The sequence below is a fragment of the Aethalodelphis obliquidens genome, unplaced genomic scaffold (assembly GCF_003676395.1).
Source record: "Aethalodelphis obliquidens isolate GAN/ISIS:26980383/991018 unplaced genomic scaffold, ASM367639v1 scaffold40, whole genome shotgun sequence".
Lineage (NCBI taxonomy): Eukaryota > Metazoa > Chordata > Mammalia > Artiodactyla > Delphinidae > Aethalodelphis > Aethalodelphis obliquidens.
In genome coordinates, this window is record NW_020837984.1 from 17,735,914 (window position 1) to 17,753,822 (window position 17,909).

Sequence of the window (17,909 nt, forward strand, 5' to 3'; positions counted from 1 at the left end):
ACGGCTGGCGGAAGCCCAGCCTCTGGCCCTTCTAGCTACGCCGACTCTGTGATAGCGAACCATAGAGTGGCGGAAGCGGCCCATCCCCTTCCTCTCCCTTTGCAACGGCTTGGCGAAGCTTCTGGGGGTTTCTCTGGCGCGGAGGATTGTGGGGTTGCTGGGCGGCCCGGGCGCAGAGAAGAGGAGCAGCGGGCCACTGAATAGGCTTCCAAAATGATGGTGAGTGGTGTCTTGCGCATCTGGCTCCATCCGCTGCCATCTGGTCAGTAGCTGGCGCCGCCTGGCCGGGGCCGGTCCAGTAGGACCTCCCCCCACCACCGCCCCCGCCAGCCTACTGCCTCGGTCCTTCCCCCGAGCCCTGTCTGTGGGTGATCCCGGCCCGCCGCCGTCTGGTGGGCCCGGGCACGGAGCAGGGGCCCTCGATGAGGGTTGTGTGGGGCTCAAGAGGAGGCTCTGGTCGGCCCGGCTGGGGACTGCAAATCCCAGGGTGCTTCGGGGCCGCGAATCCGCATCGGCCACCCAGTTTTCTGAGCCCCCATAATCATGACCTGGGTTAAATGACTGCGGGTTGAGCGTGCATACGCGGTCGAGGCCAGCCTAGGAAGCTCTGGCTGCCCTGGAAAATGCGGATGTGAAGCGGGTGCTTCCTAGAACCTGCAGAGGCAGCATGGGGACCTTATGTTGGGCCGAGCCCAAGGTCTCAACTGTGGTCTCCCACTGCTCCCCGCCTGCTGCTGCGTAAATGGAAACAGACTTCTCGGCTCGTGCTTTAATTAACTCACTCGTTCATTAAGCAAACGCATATTTATTACCTACTGAATGTACCAGGCTCTGCTGGTTGTCGGAGGTCCACCTCCTCAGCCAGGAGAATAGGTAGGGCAGATGGGGACACTGCATCAGAGGTGGGAAGACCTGGCCTCTGAGTCCGACCCTGTCTGCGCCTCCAGATGTGACATTAGGCGGCTTTTCTAGTTGGCCACCTAACTCTGGTTCTCGTTTTCTTAAGTTAGGGAGGTTGGTGAATCCTGGAGTGTCTCTGTAGCCCTCCTCCCCTCCCCGCTTCCACGTTGTCCGTTTTTCCATCTCAGCTGCAGATACCTTACGTGGGTCCCAAAGCACCTCGGTGGTGTCTCCTGAGTTGCTGTTGAACAGGGTCAGCTTTTAAGTGTTTGAAGCGAAACCCTAAGATACTGCTCCCTGTGCACTTGGCAGTTCACTCGTTCATTTTAGCCTCTCAATCCAACTCAGTTCTCTGTTCTTTTCCTGCTTCCTCAGCTTATCCCTGACCTAGTAGATGTCAAACTGACCCTTATGAGGTGTTCATTGTGGCCAAATGCCCTGTGAATCCCGCCTGTACCCAAGATAGAAGGAACCTGGCATTAATCTGTATTCCCTCTCCCTTTCATACCTCTAGTACTGCCTTTTTCAGTCCATCTTCAACGTTACTGTTCCTGAAGTCATCTTCATCTTGTGTGCAGAGGCAGCATAGTAGAGCAGTGGAGAGTAAGGGCTTTGGAGCTACACTGAATGCCTAGGTTCGTAACTAGCTCTGCCACTTACTAGGTGTGTGACTTTGAGCATGGTATTACATTTCTGGCCCTCAGTCTGTTAAAGGGGATTAAATGAATGAATACATATGAAGTGCCCATCAGGTAGTAACACTCAGCATGTTAGCTAGTCTGCTAGGTGGTTGCTTGCCTTTTCGTCCCTGTAATCCACCTTCCTGCCAAGGCTACCATAAGAGTTTTGGTTGGCCTTTAAAGAACTGGGGATCAGAACCAAGATTCTTCTGACTGGTGATAAAACCCTTCACCAAGAGGCTCCAGACCACCACCTTGGGTTTTTCCTGAACTGACATCTTTTCTGTTTCTTTGCTGTATTGACCAATTATAGTTGTCCTTTTGGTGTGTGAAACTTCAGTCACCAAGAATTCTCCTTGCTCTTATTGAATTGGTACTTGATATTCTGGAAGCCTTCTGGGATTGAGAGGTAAAACGGTTCCCCAGAAAGCTCAGTCTTTGGTACAGCCGTACAGAATGTATGCTTGCCTTTGTGGTGTTGAGCACTATATGACTTAGCATATGAACACCTGTTGTTTTATAGAGCGTCAAGCTTAATAATGCTTAATACAAGTTTTTAAGGAGGATGAAGAAGAAGACTATTAAGCTGAAATTACCAAGGCTTCCATGGTACCCTTGGCAGATTACTGGATTCTGCTGTTGTTTCTTTACTTGAGTAAAAATGCGGTTGGAAAGTAACTTAGGGACAGAAGCTGCGCTTTCCATAGCAGTGCTTGCCCCCGGGAAACTGACAGAAGAGGACCCATCCTGATTGACCTGGCTTGGCTCAATCCAGCCCTGCCACCTTTCCCTCCTTAAATGATCTCTGTACCCAGCCTGCCATTTATGTAGGGCCTTTAAAGCGTAGGGAACTTGGGGACAACGTGGTGAGCTGCTTCCAAGCCCTCCTTGCTTTGTACTTAAGAATTTTCAGTGAATTTAGTATCACCGTGATGCCGATGCTTTTCCAAAAATAACTGACTGCCACCTTATTTCATGGCTTGTATAAAGCATTTTCAAGTGTAGTTGACCCTTGAAGAACTCGGGGGTTAGGAGGTCTGACTCCACTCAGTTGAAAATTTGCATATGATTTAGTCAGCCCTCCATATCCGGGGTTCCTCTGTATCCGAGGATTCAACCAACCTCAGATAGTGTAATACTGTAGTATTTACTATTGAAAAAACATCCAGGTATAAATGGATCCACACAGTTCAAACCCATGCTCTTCAAGGGTCAGTTGATATGTAACAGTTGAATTTTCAGCACCAAAAGCTTCTGTATATTGTTTCGTATGTGACCAAATCTAGGCATTCTACACGTTGAGATTAGTGTACTCCTTACCTTTGGGAAGCTTGTACTTTAAGATGGATGGCAATATAAACATTGTGCTCAAGAAGGAGCAGGGAGTGTTGGGATCCCCTGTTCCCAATGCTCATGTTAACGGCTGTTGAGAAAATTTGGAAGAATGGAGACTCTGAGGAATTGCTGGCCTAGTGGTAAGCAGGTGGTTTTGGTAGAACGGGGCAGTGTGGCTCTTGTTGGCGGGGGTACAATTTGGAGGTAGAGGGAGAAAAAGTTTATAAAAACATTGGATAAGTTAGCCTTGGAGAGGTGAAAGAATCTGTCAAAGGAAATAGGAAGGGATTATGACTCAAGTTGGTTTTTGATTTAAAACGTAGGGCTTCATCCGGGGCAGGGTTGGACCAGAGGTGACTTGAGGTTGCCCTGAGGAATGATTTAGCAGGACTGGGAGAAGGTGGGGCCTTTTGGGGGACACAGCTTTCCTTGTGAGGAACCCGAAGGAAAGCTGAGAGTATAGAGAAGCCATTTCTTGCCACCAAACCTGGGATTCTACCATGAAAAGGAAGGAATTTTCCTTCCAGTATTCTTTAAAAAAAAAAAAAAAAGTAATGTGTGATATGTTTGTTAGAAAAAGTTGAAACAAAACAAAATATCCAAGTGTCAAAACTTTCTTTACTTACCACTCTTACTCATTAGAGTTTGTTGTACATTTTTCCAGCCTGTTTTTATGCATTTGCACATTATATCTTGCCTCTTCTTACCCATTTTCTATAGTTGTTTTTTGTTTTTTTCCCAGTGTAAATTAGACTATGCCATTCCTCTGCTAAAAGCCTCTCCAGGGCTTCCCTTCTTTGTAGGACTAAAATCTAAACTCCTTACGATAGTCTGTAAGTGAGTAGTGACCTGGTTCCTGCCTGCTTCTTCAGCCTCATTCCAGTCTTCCACTTACTCACTACCCTCCAGCTACACTGGCCAAAGGAGTCTAATTTTTAAAGAAACTGCTCAGTTAGTGTGGAGTCAGCCTCATGGGTTGCTCGACTCTGTAGTGTGTGAATTCCTGGCTCCTTTTTGTTGGGCTGAAACAGCCCTGTGCTTTCCTATGCCTTCCCTGCTCAGACACCTGAAGTACCCCCTAGGGGTGGACATGGGCAGTGATTTTCAAACTTTATATTGTAACCCACAGGAAAAAATAAATTTCAAAGCATAGCGTAATAGCACTTGCATAACTAACATAACAAAAATGTTGCAACAGTATTTATCCTTAATTTGTTTTATACACATAAAATCAGTCACAAATGCAGGGAAGACTGGGCCTGGTTCATGAGCTCATCTCTGAAGGCACAGGCTTGGATGCAGAGAGAAAGCAGTCTTGTGTGCTAAGCTAAGGAATTACTGTCTGCTAATGGTCACTGGAGCAAAGGTACCTAAGCAGGCGCTTTAAAATAAGCAGATATCCCTGTCTTCCCAGAGTTTCTAAAACAGTTCCACAGATAAAGCCTCTACGAGAACAGTGACTGTTCTGGAAACCAATGCAAAATAGAGAAAAACTTGTTTAGGGTATCTGGTTGGAGATTAGTCACAAGGAGGCTTTATGGACCCAGCATGAGAGAGGGAAACATTGCTGTACAAATTAGATTTGTTGTCATTTTGTGAGGCGGACAAAGGTGCCATTTGTTTCTCTGCCTAGCCATTTCCCTACACTCCAGCTAAACATCATTGGTATAGCTGTCTGCCTGGGCACCTCCAGGACAACATCTGAAGCTGTTAGCACCTCATGTTTTGCATCAGTGCCCCATCTACTTCTCTACGATTAAGCTCTAATGCAGATAAATGAATGCTTGCTGGAGGGTGAACACTGAGCATGGCCTGCTTCCTCCTGTGATGTGGCCTAATTCCTTAAAACAGGGAATAAGGTCAGAAGTTGAAAGGGCTATGCTTATGCAGTTGGGCACTGGAGAACACATTATTTGATTTGTTCTTTTTGACCTAATCAGTGCTTCTCAAACCATTTTCTGGCACACCTGCAAGTATGCTATCTCTGGAGGTAGAGGCAGTTTAAGGAATTGATATAGTGGATGGACAGTGGAGGAATGTGGTTTAAAAGGGCCTCCAGATATATTTCTGTTATTGGGGAGATGAGAGCATTTTTCCTCTCCCTCCTTAAGTCTTATGTAATGAATGATTATTTTTTTAAAAAAACCATTCAATTGCTCTTTCTTCTCTAGCCCACACCAGTTATCCTGTTGAAAGAGGGGACTGATAGCTCCCAAGGCATCCCCCAGCTTGTAAGTAACATCAGTGCCTGCCAGGTGATTGCTGAGGCTGTAAGAACTACCCTGGGCCCCCGTGGTATGGACAAGCTCATTGTGGATGGCCGAGGTAAGTCTGCAGAGTTCCTCAGGCCAGTTGCAGAAGAGGAGGCTCCCCCAGAGTGTTTGGGGCTAGCAGAGGTTGGCATTAGAAATCTCACTGCCTTTTTTTTTTTTTTTTTTGCGGTACGTGGGCCTCTCACTGCTGTGGCCTCTCCCGTTGCGGAGCACAGGCTCCGGACGCGCAGGCTCAGCGGCCATGGCTCACGGGCCCAGCCGCTCCGCGGCATGTGGGATCTTCCTGGACCGGGGCACGAACCCGTGTCCCCTGCATCGGCAGGAGGACTCCCAACCACTGCGCCACCAGGGAAGCCCAGAAATCTCACTGCTTTTAAGACCTCTGAAGGATTGCTCACTGTGAAGCAGTTTCTTTTCAGACATTGTCCTGAATCCTGAGCCCCCTGGGAATATATGAGAGAAGCCTGGCTCAGGAGCCTGTTGCCTTGTAGAGAGATTTAGCCTAGAAACACTATGGAATCTTCCGGAGTTGCCTGTGGTCACTCCCATTGGATCATGTTGCCAAGACAAATTCCCCCTTACGTTTTAGTGTATTAATTTACAAGTGAAATACTAGGGTATCAACTGTTAAGAATATCTAAATGATTATTCATTCTTATTTTTTAAAATGTTTTCTACATCCAGTAGAGGTGTGCTCTTTGCTCTTCAAGGAAAATCAGGAGTTCATGGTCTTTGGAATGTGTGATTTTAGGTGGCCCTTTTTGCACAGAGCTAACTCTGTAAAAAGATCAGTTCATTCCCACCATGAGCCCCTCTGTCCCATCCCAATAATGTGTATATGGGCTCCAAGTCCAACTAGAAGACAGAATTTAAGAAAAGGTCTTTACATTTTTACTTTGTGTTTGTTCCTTTTAAGGCAAAGCAACAATTTCTAATGATGGGGCCACAATTCTGAAACTGCTTGATGTTGTCCATCCTGCAGCAAAGACTTTAGTGGACATTGCCAAATCCCAAGATGCTGAGGTAGGAAAATCAAGCCTATGTGTTTCAGTGAAACACATGCCTGCTTGCTCCTTTGCTCTCCTTTCTTCAAAAATTTTGATTTTATGTCTAGAATTATAATTTCACAAGTAATTGCTTGTGAAAATATTTAGGTGGAATTAATAGTCTTTTAAAATTCCTGCTGATCCACTGTGTGTGGCTGAGATCTTAAGATCAGGCCTGTGTGCTGTCATTCATTTGAATTGCTCGGTAAATAATTTAACCTCTAATCTGTTGGTTACCTTATAAGATGGGGCTGGAAACTGTTTCCAGTTTACCTTTCTTTTTAAAAGAAAATATTTTTATGGTGGTAAAATATACGTCGCCTAGAACTTACCATCTTAACGTGTGCAAATCAGTGACATTAACTCGTCTGCCTTTTTCAAAACCATTTCTGACACTGTAGTCTTGATAATAAATGTTGAGAGAGGCAAGTTTGCATTTCAGAGTATTACAGATATGTCCTGAAGTTATATCAAAAGGTCTGTTAGGACCCAGTAGCCTGTAAAACAGTGTGGGTTATATAAAATTAAAGTGAGAAGAGTATAGATTTGATTGGTTAATATTTTCAACAAAGGAATACCTTTCTGTTCAGGAATTTGGTGGCTTAAACCCTTCGCCACAGTAACCATTTTTTCTCCCTGAAGTCCCTTATATTATACAGTGGACATAAGTGAATAAAAAATAAGTATCTTCTAAATCAGAGGTTAGCTAGTTTTTTTCAAAAGCTCTTATTCTTAAAAGAGAGAGAGAGAGAAAGCTCTTATTCTTTTCCTCCTTCATTAAAAATAAGGTTTAGATCCTATCATAGAAAATAGCTATGTAAGAAAGATTAGCAGACTAGTGATCTGCTAATTCCAAATAGTGTTTAAAATAAAAAGGACCTTAGCTGGTCCTTAGAGGTTTGTTTTGTAAACTCCTGTAGTATTTTGTGCTCCTTAAAGAATATTTATCTCATACCTCTTGCTACTATGGTTATTTGTGACATGTGAGCATTGTATTATAAGCATCTCTGGAACTGTCTTACTCATCATAGTATCTTGTCCGTAATAAATAAGTTCTTGGCTAATATACATATATGATTTCATATTCTGGGGAAATTTGTCCAAATCAGCTCTCTTTGGAGAATGGCCTGGCTGGGGAATTAATTTTGTGGCCCAGGACCATTTGATGGGATGAGTACCTATCCACCAACACCTTTCTTCTACTTGTTGCAAAAAGCTGTGCTTCCCAGAAAAGGCTTAATATCCATTTAAACAGTCCCCAGTTTAAATGGGTAGATTGCTTAAAAAGTGGAGTTTTGGAGCTTTATCCCTGAACATGAGAAAACGTGAATTTACTGTCATCCTCTTCCAGGTCGGTGATGGCACCACCTCAGTGACCCTGCTGGCTGCAGAGTTTCTGAAGCAGGTGAAACCCTATGTGGAGGAAGGTTTGCACCCACAGATCATCATCCGAGCTTTCCGCACTGCCACTCAGTTGGTATGGGAGTGCTGGTGAACTTGGGCGCTTTGGGCACCTTTGTATTTCTCTTAGGATACTATCTTTATTGGGGTGTGGAGGGACTGGGAACAAGGTTCCTTGGACATTTTCTGAATTCTGCTGCCTAGGAATCTCAGTTCTACCATTCAGTAGCTTTTGACTAGGTATATTACTTAATCTCTTTAAGCCTCAGGTTTCCTGATAGACTATGATAATAAGCTCTTGGTGAGAGCTGTTTTTGTTTTTATCAAGTACTTCATGGCACATCTTGAGACCTTGCTTTTATTGACCTTTGACTTTCATTCTGTAACCTGGGGTAAGTCAGTTCCTCTATGCCTTATTTTGTCTCGTTACTATCTCTGTTTTGGGGTGGTGGCATTAAAACGAAATCATACATGAGAAGTAAGTATGAACGGATATCTTTTGAAAAAGATGGCTTTGAAAAGATACCATGTTTAACATACAAATATGTGTATCGTATATAACATACCTAATTAATATATAAAGTGCTACAAGTTGTCACAGGTGCTGTTTGTAAGCCAGAAAATTTGGCCTAATTTAGTGTCGTAGTGTGTTTCCATTCATTTGTTTTAGTGTGTTACCTGCAGATCCAGAGCTGAATCCTGATGTACCCTGATGATTCTTCAGAACTATACCTACTCTACATTTCTAACTTTGGGCATTTTCTAAACTATAGAGATTTATATTTTTCTGGGCAGCTACAAGACTTAGAAATGTTGTTTCAGCTGTGGAGTAGAAATGCTTGAGATTTGGGAGCAGACAGATTAGGGACTAGCAGGAGCGATTGGGACGTACTTCTCCAGTTTGTCTTGAGCATGAGAGACTCACCCAGCTTGTGTTCTTGGCAGGCGGTTAACAAGATCAAAGAGATTGCCGTCACTGTGAAGAAGGAAGATAAAGTGTAAGTTTGCAGTGAACTTTGTCAGACCGTTGACTTCCGTGGCCAAATTGAATGGAGAAGCAAGTGGAATCCCTGCATGGCCTGGGGCTGTTTGGCTCTTGCTAGACCTCTGGCTGTGCCCCAGCCCATGCATTACAAAAGAGGCTGTAGGTTGTAGTTTAAAAGCTATCACTCATAAGGTCTTTGACTGCAAGTCACCGGCTGTCACTGATAATCTGCCCTAAAGATACAGAAGATGAAATTGTTGAGGGCTGAGTTTAGAGACTACAACAGAAACTATCTCCACATTGCAGTAGAGTCAGGTAAGAGGGGCTTTCAAGGCCTGATGCAGGTCCCACCCTTGTGTCCCAGGGAGCAGAGGAAGCTGCTAGAGAAATGTGCCGTGACTGCTCTGAGCTCCAAGCTGATCTCCCAGCAGAAAGCCTTCTTCGCTAAGATGGTGGTGGATGCGGTGATGATGCTCGATGACTTGCTGCAGCTTAAAATGATTGGAATCAAGAAGGTTCAGGGTGGAGCCCTAGAGGTGAGCCTGCTGTGGCCTCCCTAGGAGGCGCTTGCTTTCACATTGACCCTTCAGACAGCTTGGTGTAGGAGAGCACAAGGTACAGGAACAGAGAGAATGCATGTTGGGCTGGAAGGCAGACTGGAGCTGTTCCCCATACTGCTGCTACAGGCTTCTCCTGTGGGTGCATTTTGTAACCTCTGCAGACCTATATTTACTTGTCAGCAGAATGGAAGATTGAACTGGCTGATTTTAAGAATCTCATTGTTAATGTGGGAGGGGGATAGGGCTAGCTCTGATAAATTATCTAAAACCCTCAATAAATATATGAGAAGTACATTTCAGTCCATTCTTCTCCAAGTGATATGGCCAACCTCTCCCTTCTTTTATTCATTAATTTTGAATAGATAATACATAATTCAAACTGTTTAGAATTCCTAAAGGAAAAAACAAATGTCCCCTACACCACTCCTGCCCCAGATACAGCCACCAGTTAACTGTGTGTGTGTGTGTGTGTGTGTGTGTCCGTGTCCGTGTCCGTGTGTCCCCGTGTCCCTGTCCATGTCCCTCTTCTTCCAGAAGTACTCTGCATCTCTAAGTACAAATGTAAATATTGTTTTCTTAAACAACTGCTCACTTGTAATACATAGTGTTCTGCAACTTGCTTTTGTCTACTTAACAACATATTTTTTCACTTATTTAAATTTAAATAGAGACATGTTGGCTAGTGGCCACTATATTGCACAGCATAACTGTAAATTTTTTCTTTTTTAACACAGAAGTATCTTTCTGGAAACCTTCTTTAATGTTGGTGTCTCCATGTTGGACCTTTCTAGTCTTTGGCCTGCTCTACTTCTTACTTTACTCTTCCTTGGTGACCTCAGCCTGAGGTGATTTGGACAGGACAAGACCTGCTTGAAATATTATATCCTGGCCCTTTACTTTTTGTTCTTTGAAGTCTTTGGAGGGACTTCTACCCCTCCAAATTGCATTTCATTCTGTCCACCTCCCTCTTCCTCCTGTCATGGCACATGTCAGTGGGATGAGGTTCTCTTTATATAATAAAGCTGTGAGGAATCTGGAGGTCATCTGAGCCATTCCCCATCTTCAGCCCCCACTACCACTCATGTTTCTGCCCATTCTTTGCATCATGGCTTGCCGACTTTGTCTTTACACACTGCTTTGATAGCAATATTCCATTTTCTCCTGGGCCTTCCTACTCCCGTAAACCCTTGAGATTAGACTGGCATTCACTAAACTAGGGGTCAGAACTAATCTTATCTGGTGAGAAAGCCAGGGGCTCCAAGCCACACGTATGTTCTTCAGACTGTCCCACATCTCTTAAATGCATGTAAAACCCTTAACACAATACTTGACACACAATTCAGTAAATGGTGGTAGTAATTATTTACTTGTTCTCAGGATTAACTGAAAACTTCCTGATATATATCTTCAGCCTTTACCTCTCTCTTGAGCTTCACACTCCTGGATCTCACTGCTACTGAACTCATTATCTCGTCCTCCAAACCTGTAATATTTTCTGTATTCCTTGACATAGCTGCTATCACCACCATTATTCAGTCACTCAACCCAGAAGTCTAGGGTCATCCTTAAAAATATTTCCAATTCCCCCCAACCTGTTGATCACTATTGTTTCATTTTACCTACCAATCTGTTGTTTCCTAAGTCTGTCTCTTTTACTAGACCATTGTCCTGGTAGTGGTCACTCTTCCTCCAGTCTTGCATCCCCTAAGTCCATTCTATTTTTTGTTGCAGCGTGAAGTTCCCCAGTTTACACTCTGTGTGTAAAGCATTTTGGGGTTCCACATTGTGTACAGGATAAGAGTCAGGCCTTAGCAGAGCCTTTAAGATTCTCCTAAACTGGTCCCTGTCCTCTTATTTTGTATTCCAGCAACTGCAGGTAGCTTTTCATCCCGATTGCACCACACTGCCTCTGTCTTTTGGGAACATCTCTTTCTTTTTTCTGTTTGACTAATTTCTGCTTATCCATCTTGGTTCAGCTCAGGCATCACCCCCTTTAGGAGGCTGTGGATTTGAATGATGTAGCAATCTGTTTCACCGATAGGCTACAGTATTATAGACTAGTATTGTAGATTAGCACTAGCAGAGAACATATAGGTCGTTGAACTGAATACACTATTTAAAAAAATTTATTTTTTTGACGCATAGTTGATTTACAATGTTGTGTTAATTTCTGCTGTACAACAAAGTGATTCAGTTATACATATATATGTATATATTCTTTTTCATACTCTTTTCTGTTATGGTTTACCACAGGATACTGGATATAGTTTCCTGTGCTATATAGTAGGACCTTGTTGTTTATCCATTCTATATATAATAGTTTGCATCTGCTAATCCCAAATTCCCAATCCATCCTCCCCCTTGGCAGCCACAAGTCTGTTTTCCATGTTTGTGAGTGTTTCTGTTTCATAGATGAGTTCATTTGTGTCATATTTTAGATTCCACATGTAAGTGATATCATATGGTATTTGTCTTTCTCTTTCTGACTTACTTCACTTACTGAATACACCCTTCTTTACAGAGTGGGAAATGACTAGGTTTTTTAGTAAGAAAGAGATCTGAGATTTGAACCTGTCTTCTGATACTGCTGAAGCCACTCCCAAGTGCAACATGCTTTCTATTATGCCCTGCTATTAAATCCACCCCACAGCAAGCTCTGTTATGGAACAAGTGGTAGTAGTTCATATTTTGAGGGATCAAGATGGGAATAGCCACAATGATAGCTTGGGAACTGCAGGAAATTTCTGACCCTTAGGACCTTTTGTTTTCATCTCCTGGAAGGAGGAAGCACCTAGGCTACAGCACACAGGTATGTGTGTGCTCGTGTGCAGTACAGGTAGGGAGGGGTATGTGTACGTATGTGTAGAAGACTGGGAGGTGGGGAGTTGGGATCAAAGTTCATCCCTTGGCACCCGCTTTGGAAGTCAGTCTCAGAGAACAGCCCAAACAGGCCTTTACCATGCTTAGTCTCTGCAAGCAAACTGGTTTTCCTTATACTGAAGACACAACCAAAATATGCTCTGTATTTTTCCTAGCTTTTAGGATGATGGAAAAACTTTGTTACAACAGTGAAATAAAAACATGGTTAACTCTTTCAGGTTCACAGAAATGGACACGCATTATTAGTCCAGCACACCACTAACTTGATTTCATTTCATGCCAGTACTGAACTGTTGAACTGTTTGTTTTTTTAAACAGGAGTCCCAGCTTGTAGCTGGTGTTGCATTCAAGAAGACTTTCTCTTATGCTGGGTTTGAAATGCAACCCAAAAAGTACCATAATCCAATGATTGCCCTTTTAAATGTTGAGCTCGAACTGAAAGCTGAGAAGGATAATGCGGAAATCAGAGTCCACACAGTTGAGGTAGGCCCTACCAGCTGGCAGTGGCATGGAAATGGGCAACATTCTGGGCCATAGCCTTGGGCCTTTGTGGCCATCTTGGGCTTAGCTTTGTTTCTCAGGTACCTTATGGGCTCCTTTCTCCTCCTATCCCCCTAAATATTAATGTCTAAATACTGGGTCCACTTCTTTTCTCACTCTATGCTCTCTCTCAGTGACCTGGACCTGAGGAGGTTTGGATAGGGCAAACATGCTGAAATACTATCCTCTGGCCCCAGGGAAGGGGCTTGCAGGGGCCTCTCAGCTATATAGTGAGCCCAGTATTTTGATTCCTCTTATTTGGGCAGATGTGAACTCTGCCCTTTCTATACTGGGTCCCGTGTTGCAGGGACAGGTGTGCTCCCAACATTGATATCACCAAGGCTGTCTCTGGAGGTAGCAGTGTCACCCAGCTGTAAGCAAGTATTCTTGGAAAATGTATCCCCAACACAGAATGGCCTTTGGGGGAAAGGGTCTTGTCATTGGTAACTCCATGGGTGCAGTGCCTCAGAGGAGCTAGAACTTAGCCGGGCTAAAGTAGGTCTCGCACTGTAGCAAGTGCTAGCTCTGGAGTAGCTCCTAGTCCTGGGGTTACTTTCTGCCTTTGTGTTTGAAAGTTTTAGGTGACTCTTACGTTACCTTATAGGGTCCTTGTATATTTGGACTGAGAGGAGGCTCTTCTGTTTATCCCTGTTAATTCCCAAACAAATCAGTATATTTTAGTTGGCAGGGGTGTGTTATATTTTAACATACCACATAGGCTAACCTCCACTCCAAAGCACCCTCATCCTTTTCTGGGTCTCTTCAGGATTATCAGGCAATCGTTGATGCTGAATGGAACATTCTTTATGACAAGTTAGAGAGGATCCATCACTCCGGAGCCAAAGTCGTCTTGTCCAAACTCCCCATTGGGGACGTGGCCACCCAATACTTTGCTGACAGGGACATGTTCTGTGCTGGCCGAGTGCCGGAGGAGGACCTGAAGAGGACAATGATGGTAACCAAACTTTCACAGGCTGCTTCTTGGTCTTTGTGGCCCCAGGGGGGTTTTCACTTACCCCTGGTGTACTGGAGTGATTGGTATGTGAATCGAGACCTGTCTTCTTAACTCTTTTTGCCATGAAACACTCCAGTTCCAGTGTGTATGTGCTCGGTATACAAGAGTTAATCTAACCAAACAAGTCAGGGAAGCTGATTTGTAAGGAAACCTAGCAGTAGGGCTATGATTAGCTGGCTAAACTCCAGGCTGGATGCTTCCGGCCAGGTTTCCTCCCTTTCTTCTTGAGCATCTCACCAAAGATGTTTCAGGTCTAAGGCACTGACCCTGACTTCAGTCGCTGGGCCCAAAGCACCCTAGTTTAGGGGAGGGGGTATTGGGTGAAACAAAGGGTCACCATCTCCTTTTAACCAGGCTTGTTTGCCCTTCATGTGTCTTAGTTCTGTTTTGTTTTCTCCTCTTCCAGAGGGAGCCTGGAGGTCAAGGGTGAGAGTGGGTCATCCAGTGAGGAGAGCTCCGGGGCACCATGGCAGTCTAACATGGGAATTGGCTTTAAGACTAAGTGGCAGGAAGCTCACTTCTGGCCTCGTGTGAGCCTTCACTGCTAGATGATGTTGTCTTGTGTTCCTCAGGCTTGCGGAGGCTCCATCCAGACCAGTGTGAACGCTCTGTCATCAGATGTTCTGGGCCGCTGCCAGGTCTTTGAAGAGACCCAGATTGGAGGCGAGAGGTGAGCAGTAGTCCTGGGCTCCCTGTTTGCTTAGCTCACGAGACTTGCCTGATGGCCTTCTGCCATCTTTGGGGTGTGCTGTATGTATAGCACATGCTATTATTCTCTTCTGAGGTCTTATATCTCATGGGGCATAAAGAGCTCAGATATAGAGAGTGTTTTGGGAGGGAAGAAGATCAAGTTGGGTCTAAAGTCTGATTCCACATCTTTTATGCCCCTGTGGTACAACCAAGCCCCTGTGATACCTTCCCAAGAACATGTCTTTAAGAGTGGGCTTGGAGAACCTTAGTGAGGAACAGAAGAGCAGCTGCTGAGTGTTGGGAGGACTTGGTAAGGTTCGAACACAGCAGGTTGGCAGCAGAAAGGAGTTCACAAATATGATTTGACCCTGGGTGTAGGTACAATTTCTTCAAAGGCTGCCCCAAGGCCAAGACTTGTACTATCATTCTCCGTGGTGGCGCTGAGCAGTTTATGGAGGAGACAGAGCGGTCCCTGCACGACGCCATCATGATTGTCAGAAGGGCCATCAAGGTACTAGGCTGGGAGCTTCCAGCCTGCACAGCTCACTCTGCCTCTTGAGCTGATGAGACCCTGGATTTGTGTGGTGATTCCTTCCCTGTATAACTTGTGTCCTTCCATGTGGGGCATGTGGGCCCTGATTCGTCTCACAGATGATAAAGAAACAGCCTCAGTCTCTCAAAATAAGTCATGCTGCCTTAAAAGCTAAGACTTGTTCTTGGGAGCAGCTGTGGAGCTGATAGAGTCAGCCATCCCAGGGATTGTGCCAGTGCCCTCAAGCTACAGGTGACCTTGAAGATGGTCAGAAACCATAAGGTTCACCAGATTGAAGTTGGGATGTGCTAGACAAGGTCCATGTCTGGGCTTCCTGGGGCTTGGGCTGAGGGAGGGAATGTGGAACCAGCCCTCTTTCTGGGCTGGAGGGCCTATTGACTGAACGGCCTAATTTGGCCAGGGCTGGAGCTTAGACCTGGGGACCCCTTGCATTTAGTGGTGGGTCTGGTCTCTGCAGAATGATTCAGTGGTGGCTGGTGGCGGCGCCATTGAGATGGAGCTCTCCAAGTACCTGCGAGATTACTCAAGGACCATTCCAGGAAAACAGCAGCTATTGATTGGGGCCTATGCCAAGGCATTGGAAATTATCCCACGCCAGCTGTGTGACAACGCTGGCTTTGATGCCACAAACATCCTCAACAAGCTGCGGGCTCGGCACGCCCAGGTGGGTTATTCCTCTCCTCCGGGTCCAGGGATTGGGTGGACGGGGCTAGATTCTGAGTGTGTGTTGTGCTTACTCAAGCTCTATGTGGTCAGCCCAGGTGATAGTGCTGGAACCAAACCCAGTACCAACTGCCTGCCTCCTCTGAGGTCAGAAGGAAAGACCAGTGCTGGGACTGGTGGTTCCAGGGTTTGTTCAGTGCTTCTTCCAAGAGTCTGATCACTCCTCACGGTGCCGTGAGGGGAACCAAAGGAACCCTGTGGCCTTCTGCCTGGAAGCACATACCATGTGTACTGGGTTCCTTGGTGGTGAAGCACTCCAGGGCCCCGCTGACAGCAGTCCAGCCATGGCTCTACCACTTCCAAGTTGTGATCTCTCTGAGAATTTAATTTGTTCATCTGCTGTTTAGCAAATACTCATTTAGAGATGTTTCTTAAATGCTGTCTGTTAAATGCTCAGTGCGGTGACAGCAGCATTAAGTGAGTGACTTAGTTTCTGACTTGTGTTAGAACTTTAAGTAAGTTACTCTCTGCGTCTGTTTCCTTGTCTGTAAAATCGGGACTAATGGAAGCAGTGAGATGATGAAATGAGATAAGGGATTGGAAAGTGTTCCTCTTGAAAAGCCTGGTTTGACATACACAGTCCTCAGGTGACCTGAGGATGGGGCCTCCCTAAAAGCCAGCAGCTTGCCTGGGAGAGGGCCCGGAGGTCTTCTGTGGTCAGCACTTCTCAGGTTGGGGGTGGGGGAGGGGTGGGAAGAGGCTTCCAGGCTCCTGTTGTAATGCCACCTTCCTCAGGGAGATGCCAGCAGGTTCAGAGAACCTGAAGATTCCTAACAATCCGAGTCGTTCAGAGGGTGTGCAAGAAGAAATTTGAGAGCAGTTCCATATCACTTTCCCTCTTTTTCTGCTCTTTCAGGGGGGCATGTGGTATGGCGTGGACATCAACAATGAGGACATTGCTGACAACTTTGAGGCCTTCGTGTGGGAGCCAGCTATGGTGCGGATCAATGCGCTGACTGCAGCCTCTGAGGCTGCGTGCCTTATTGTGTCCGTAGATGAAACCATCAAGAACCCTCGCTCCACAGTGGATGTTCCCCCAGCTGCTGGCCGGGGCCGAGGTCGTGGCCACCCCCATTGAGAGGCACCCCAGCTCTCACTGCAGGCTGCCTGCAGGCTGTGCTCACTCTGTCTTGGTGAAATGGTATTACAAGGAAGGGGTAGTATTTGGCCCACTCTCTTCTCACTGGAGGTTATTTAAATAAAACTTTAAAGACTTAGAATTCATTTTGCAGATTATTTGGGCACAGGAGTTGTACTCATACATGTCTGGACTGCAGCTCACAATTGTAGCTTTATATGTACTCACCCAACAGGTAGAAAAGAGAAAATCATCTTCCCTCTTGGGCTGAGTCCTTCACAGCCTCTAGTCATTGTTGGGCAGAGTGTAGGTCCACTCTGCCAGGGGAGGAGTAGCTCCACCTGAGTAGCCCCTGTCTGGAAGTTTAGCTTTGGTTGTTTTCTCAGTCCTAGCAGTGGCTGGGAGGTGTGGAGTTGCTTCCTTTTCTTCTGACATCACCTTACATAGCCCTGGCCTCGCCTGGCTCTGCTGCCAGGGTTTCTCTGGGTTTGAGTTAAATGCATTACATTACCTTGTCTACCCCCTTCTACTTCTGTATTCTTTTGGCTCAGTCTTTTCCTCCCTCTTTTTCAAGATCTTGAGGTTGAGGGCTTTCGGAGGAATGTTTCAGAGAGGACAGATCCTTTCTAAACTCTTGTGACTTCTTAGAAGTAAGTCCATTGAGGAGGAGGCTGAAGGAGCCACCCGGTCTTCTCAGTTCGGCCACCAGTGGTCCTTTCTGCTTTCTTCTGACCAGAGGAAGTTTAGAACAGCCAGCACAGATAAAATCAGCAGTCTGACTGCCTCCTTGTTTATTGCTAGTTCTGAGAGTTGGCCTGCAGCTACCTGTAATTAATAGGAAGCTTCTGCTCCCTAAATCTGGGAAGTGATTTTTTAAAAAATCTCTTGAGTTCCAGCCAAGTCAGATGAACTCAAAAGCAGAATGGGGGTGGTGGCAGGTCCAGACTTCGGAGTTTGGCATCCCTCCTAACTTGATTGTCTGTAAGTAAATTTTTTTCAGCTCTTCTACCTGTATAACGGTAATAGCTGACTCAGAGTTGTGGGGATAAGTTCTCCTCTACTTGTTTGATGCTAGAGCCACACACAGTTTAAGCCTAAACACCTGTTTTTTTTTTCTGATTTTAAATGTTTCAAGACCTGAGTAATTAAATCAGTGGGGCAGCCCCATTTTGTAAAATGGGAAAGTTGAGCCAGACCATGATGGGGAACTGGTCTCCATCAGGCCAAAGTTGGATTGGCTGGCCAGAGCA

At 45.4% G+C, this 17,909-nt stretch overlaps 1 protein-coding gene across 2 annotated transcripts; it reads left to right on the plus strand.

Moving 5' to 3' along the window:
• The first annotated feature begins 58 nt into the window (after positions 1 to 58).
• On the plus strand, positions 59 to 16,801 carry CCT7 (chaperonin containing TCP1 subunit 7). 2 transcript variants are annotated; one of them, XM_027132023.1, is made up of 12 exons: positions 59 to 219; positions 5,087 to 5,240; positions 6,105 to 6,211; positions 7,586 to 7,711; positions 8,581 to 8,633; positions 8,985 to 9,156; positions 12,379 to 12,543; positions 13,367 to 13,555; positions 14,188 to 14,285; positions 14,684 to 14,816; positions 15,316 to 15,522; positions 16,438 to 16,801. In XM_027132023.1, exons 1-12 carry the CDS (start codon positions 214 to 216, stop codon positions 16,657 to 16,659), a joined length of 1,632 nt encoding a protein of 543 aa, XP_026987824.1. In that variant the 5' UTR covers positions 59 to 213; the 3' UTR covers positions 16,660 to 16,801. The 2 variants fall into 2 exon arrangements, with proteins under 2 accessions (XP_026987824.1, XP_026987825.1); XM_027132024.1 differs by lacking the exons at positions 59 to 219; positions 5,087 to 5,240; positions 6,105 to 6,211; positions 8,581 to 8,633 and having other exon boundaries at positions 7,650 to 7,711.
• Positions 16,802 to 17,909: the final 1,108 nt, after the last annotated feature.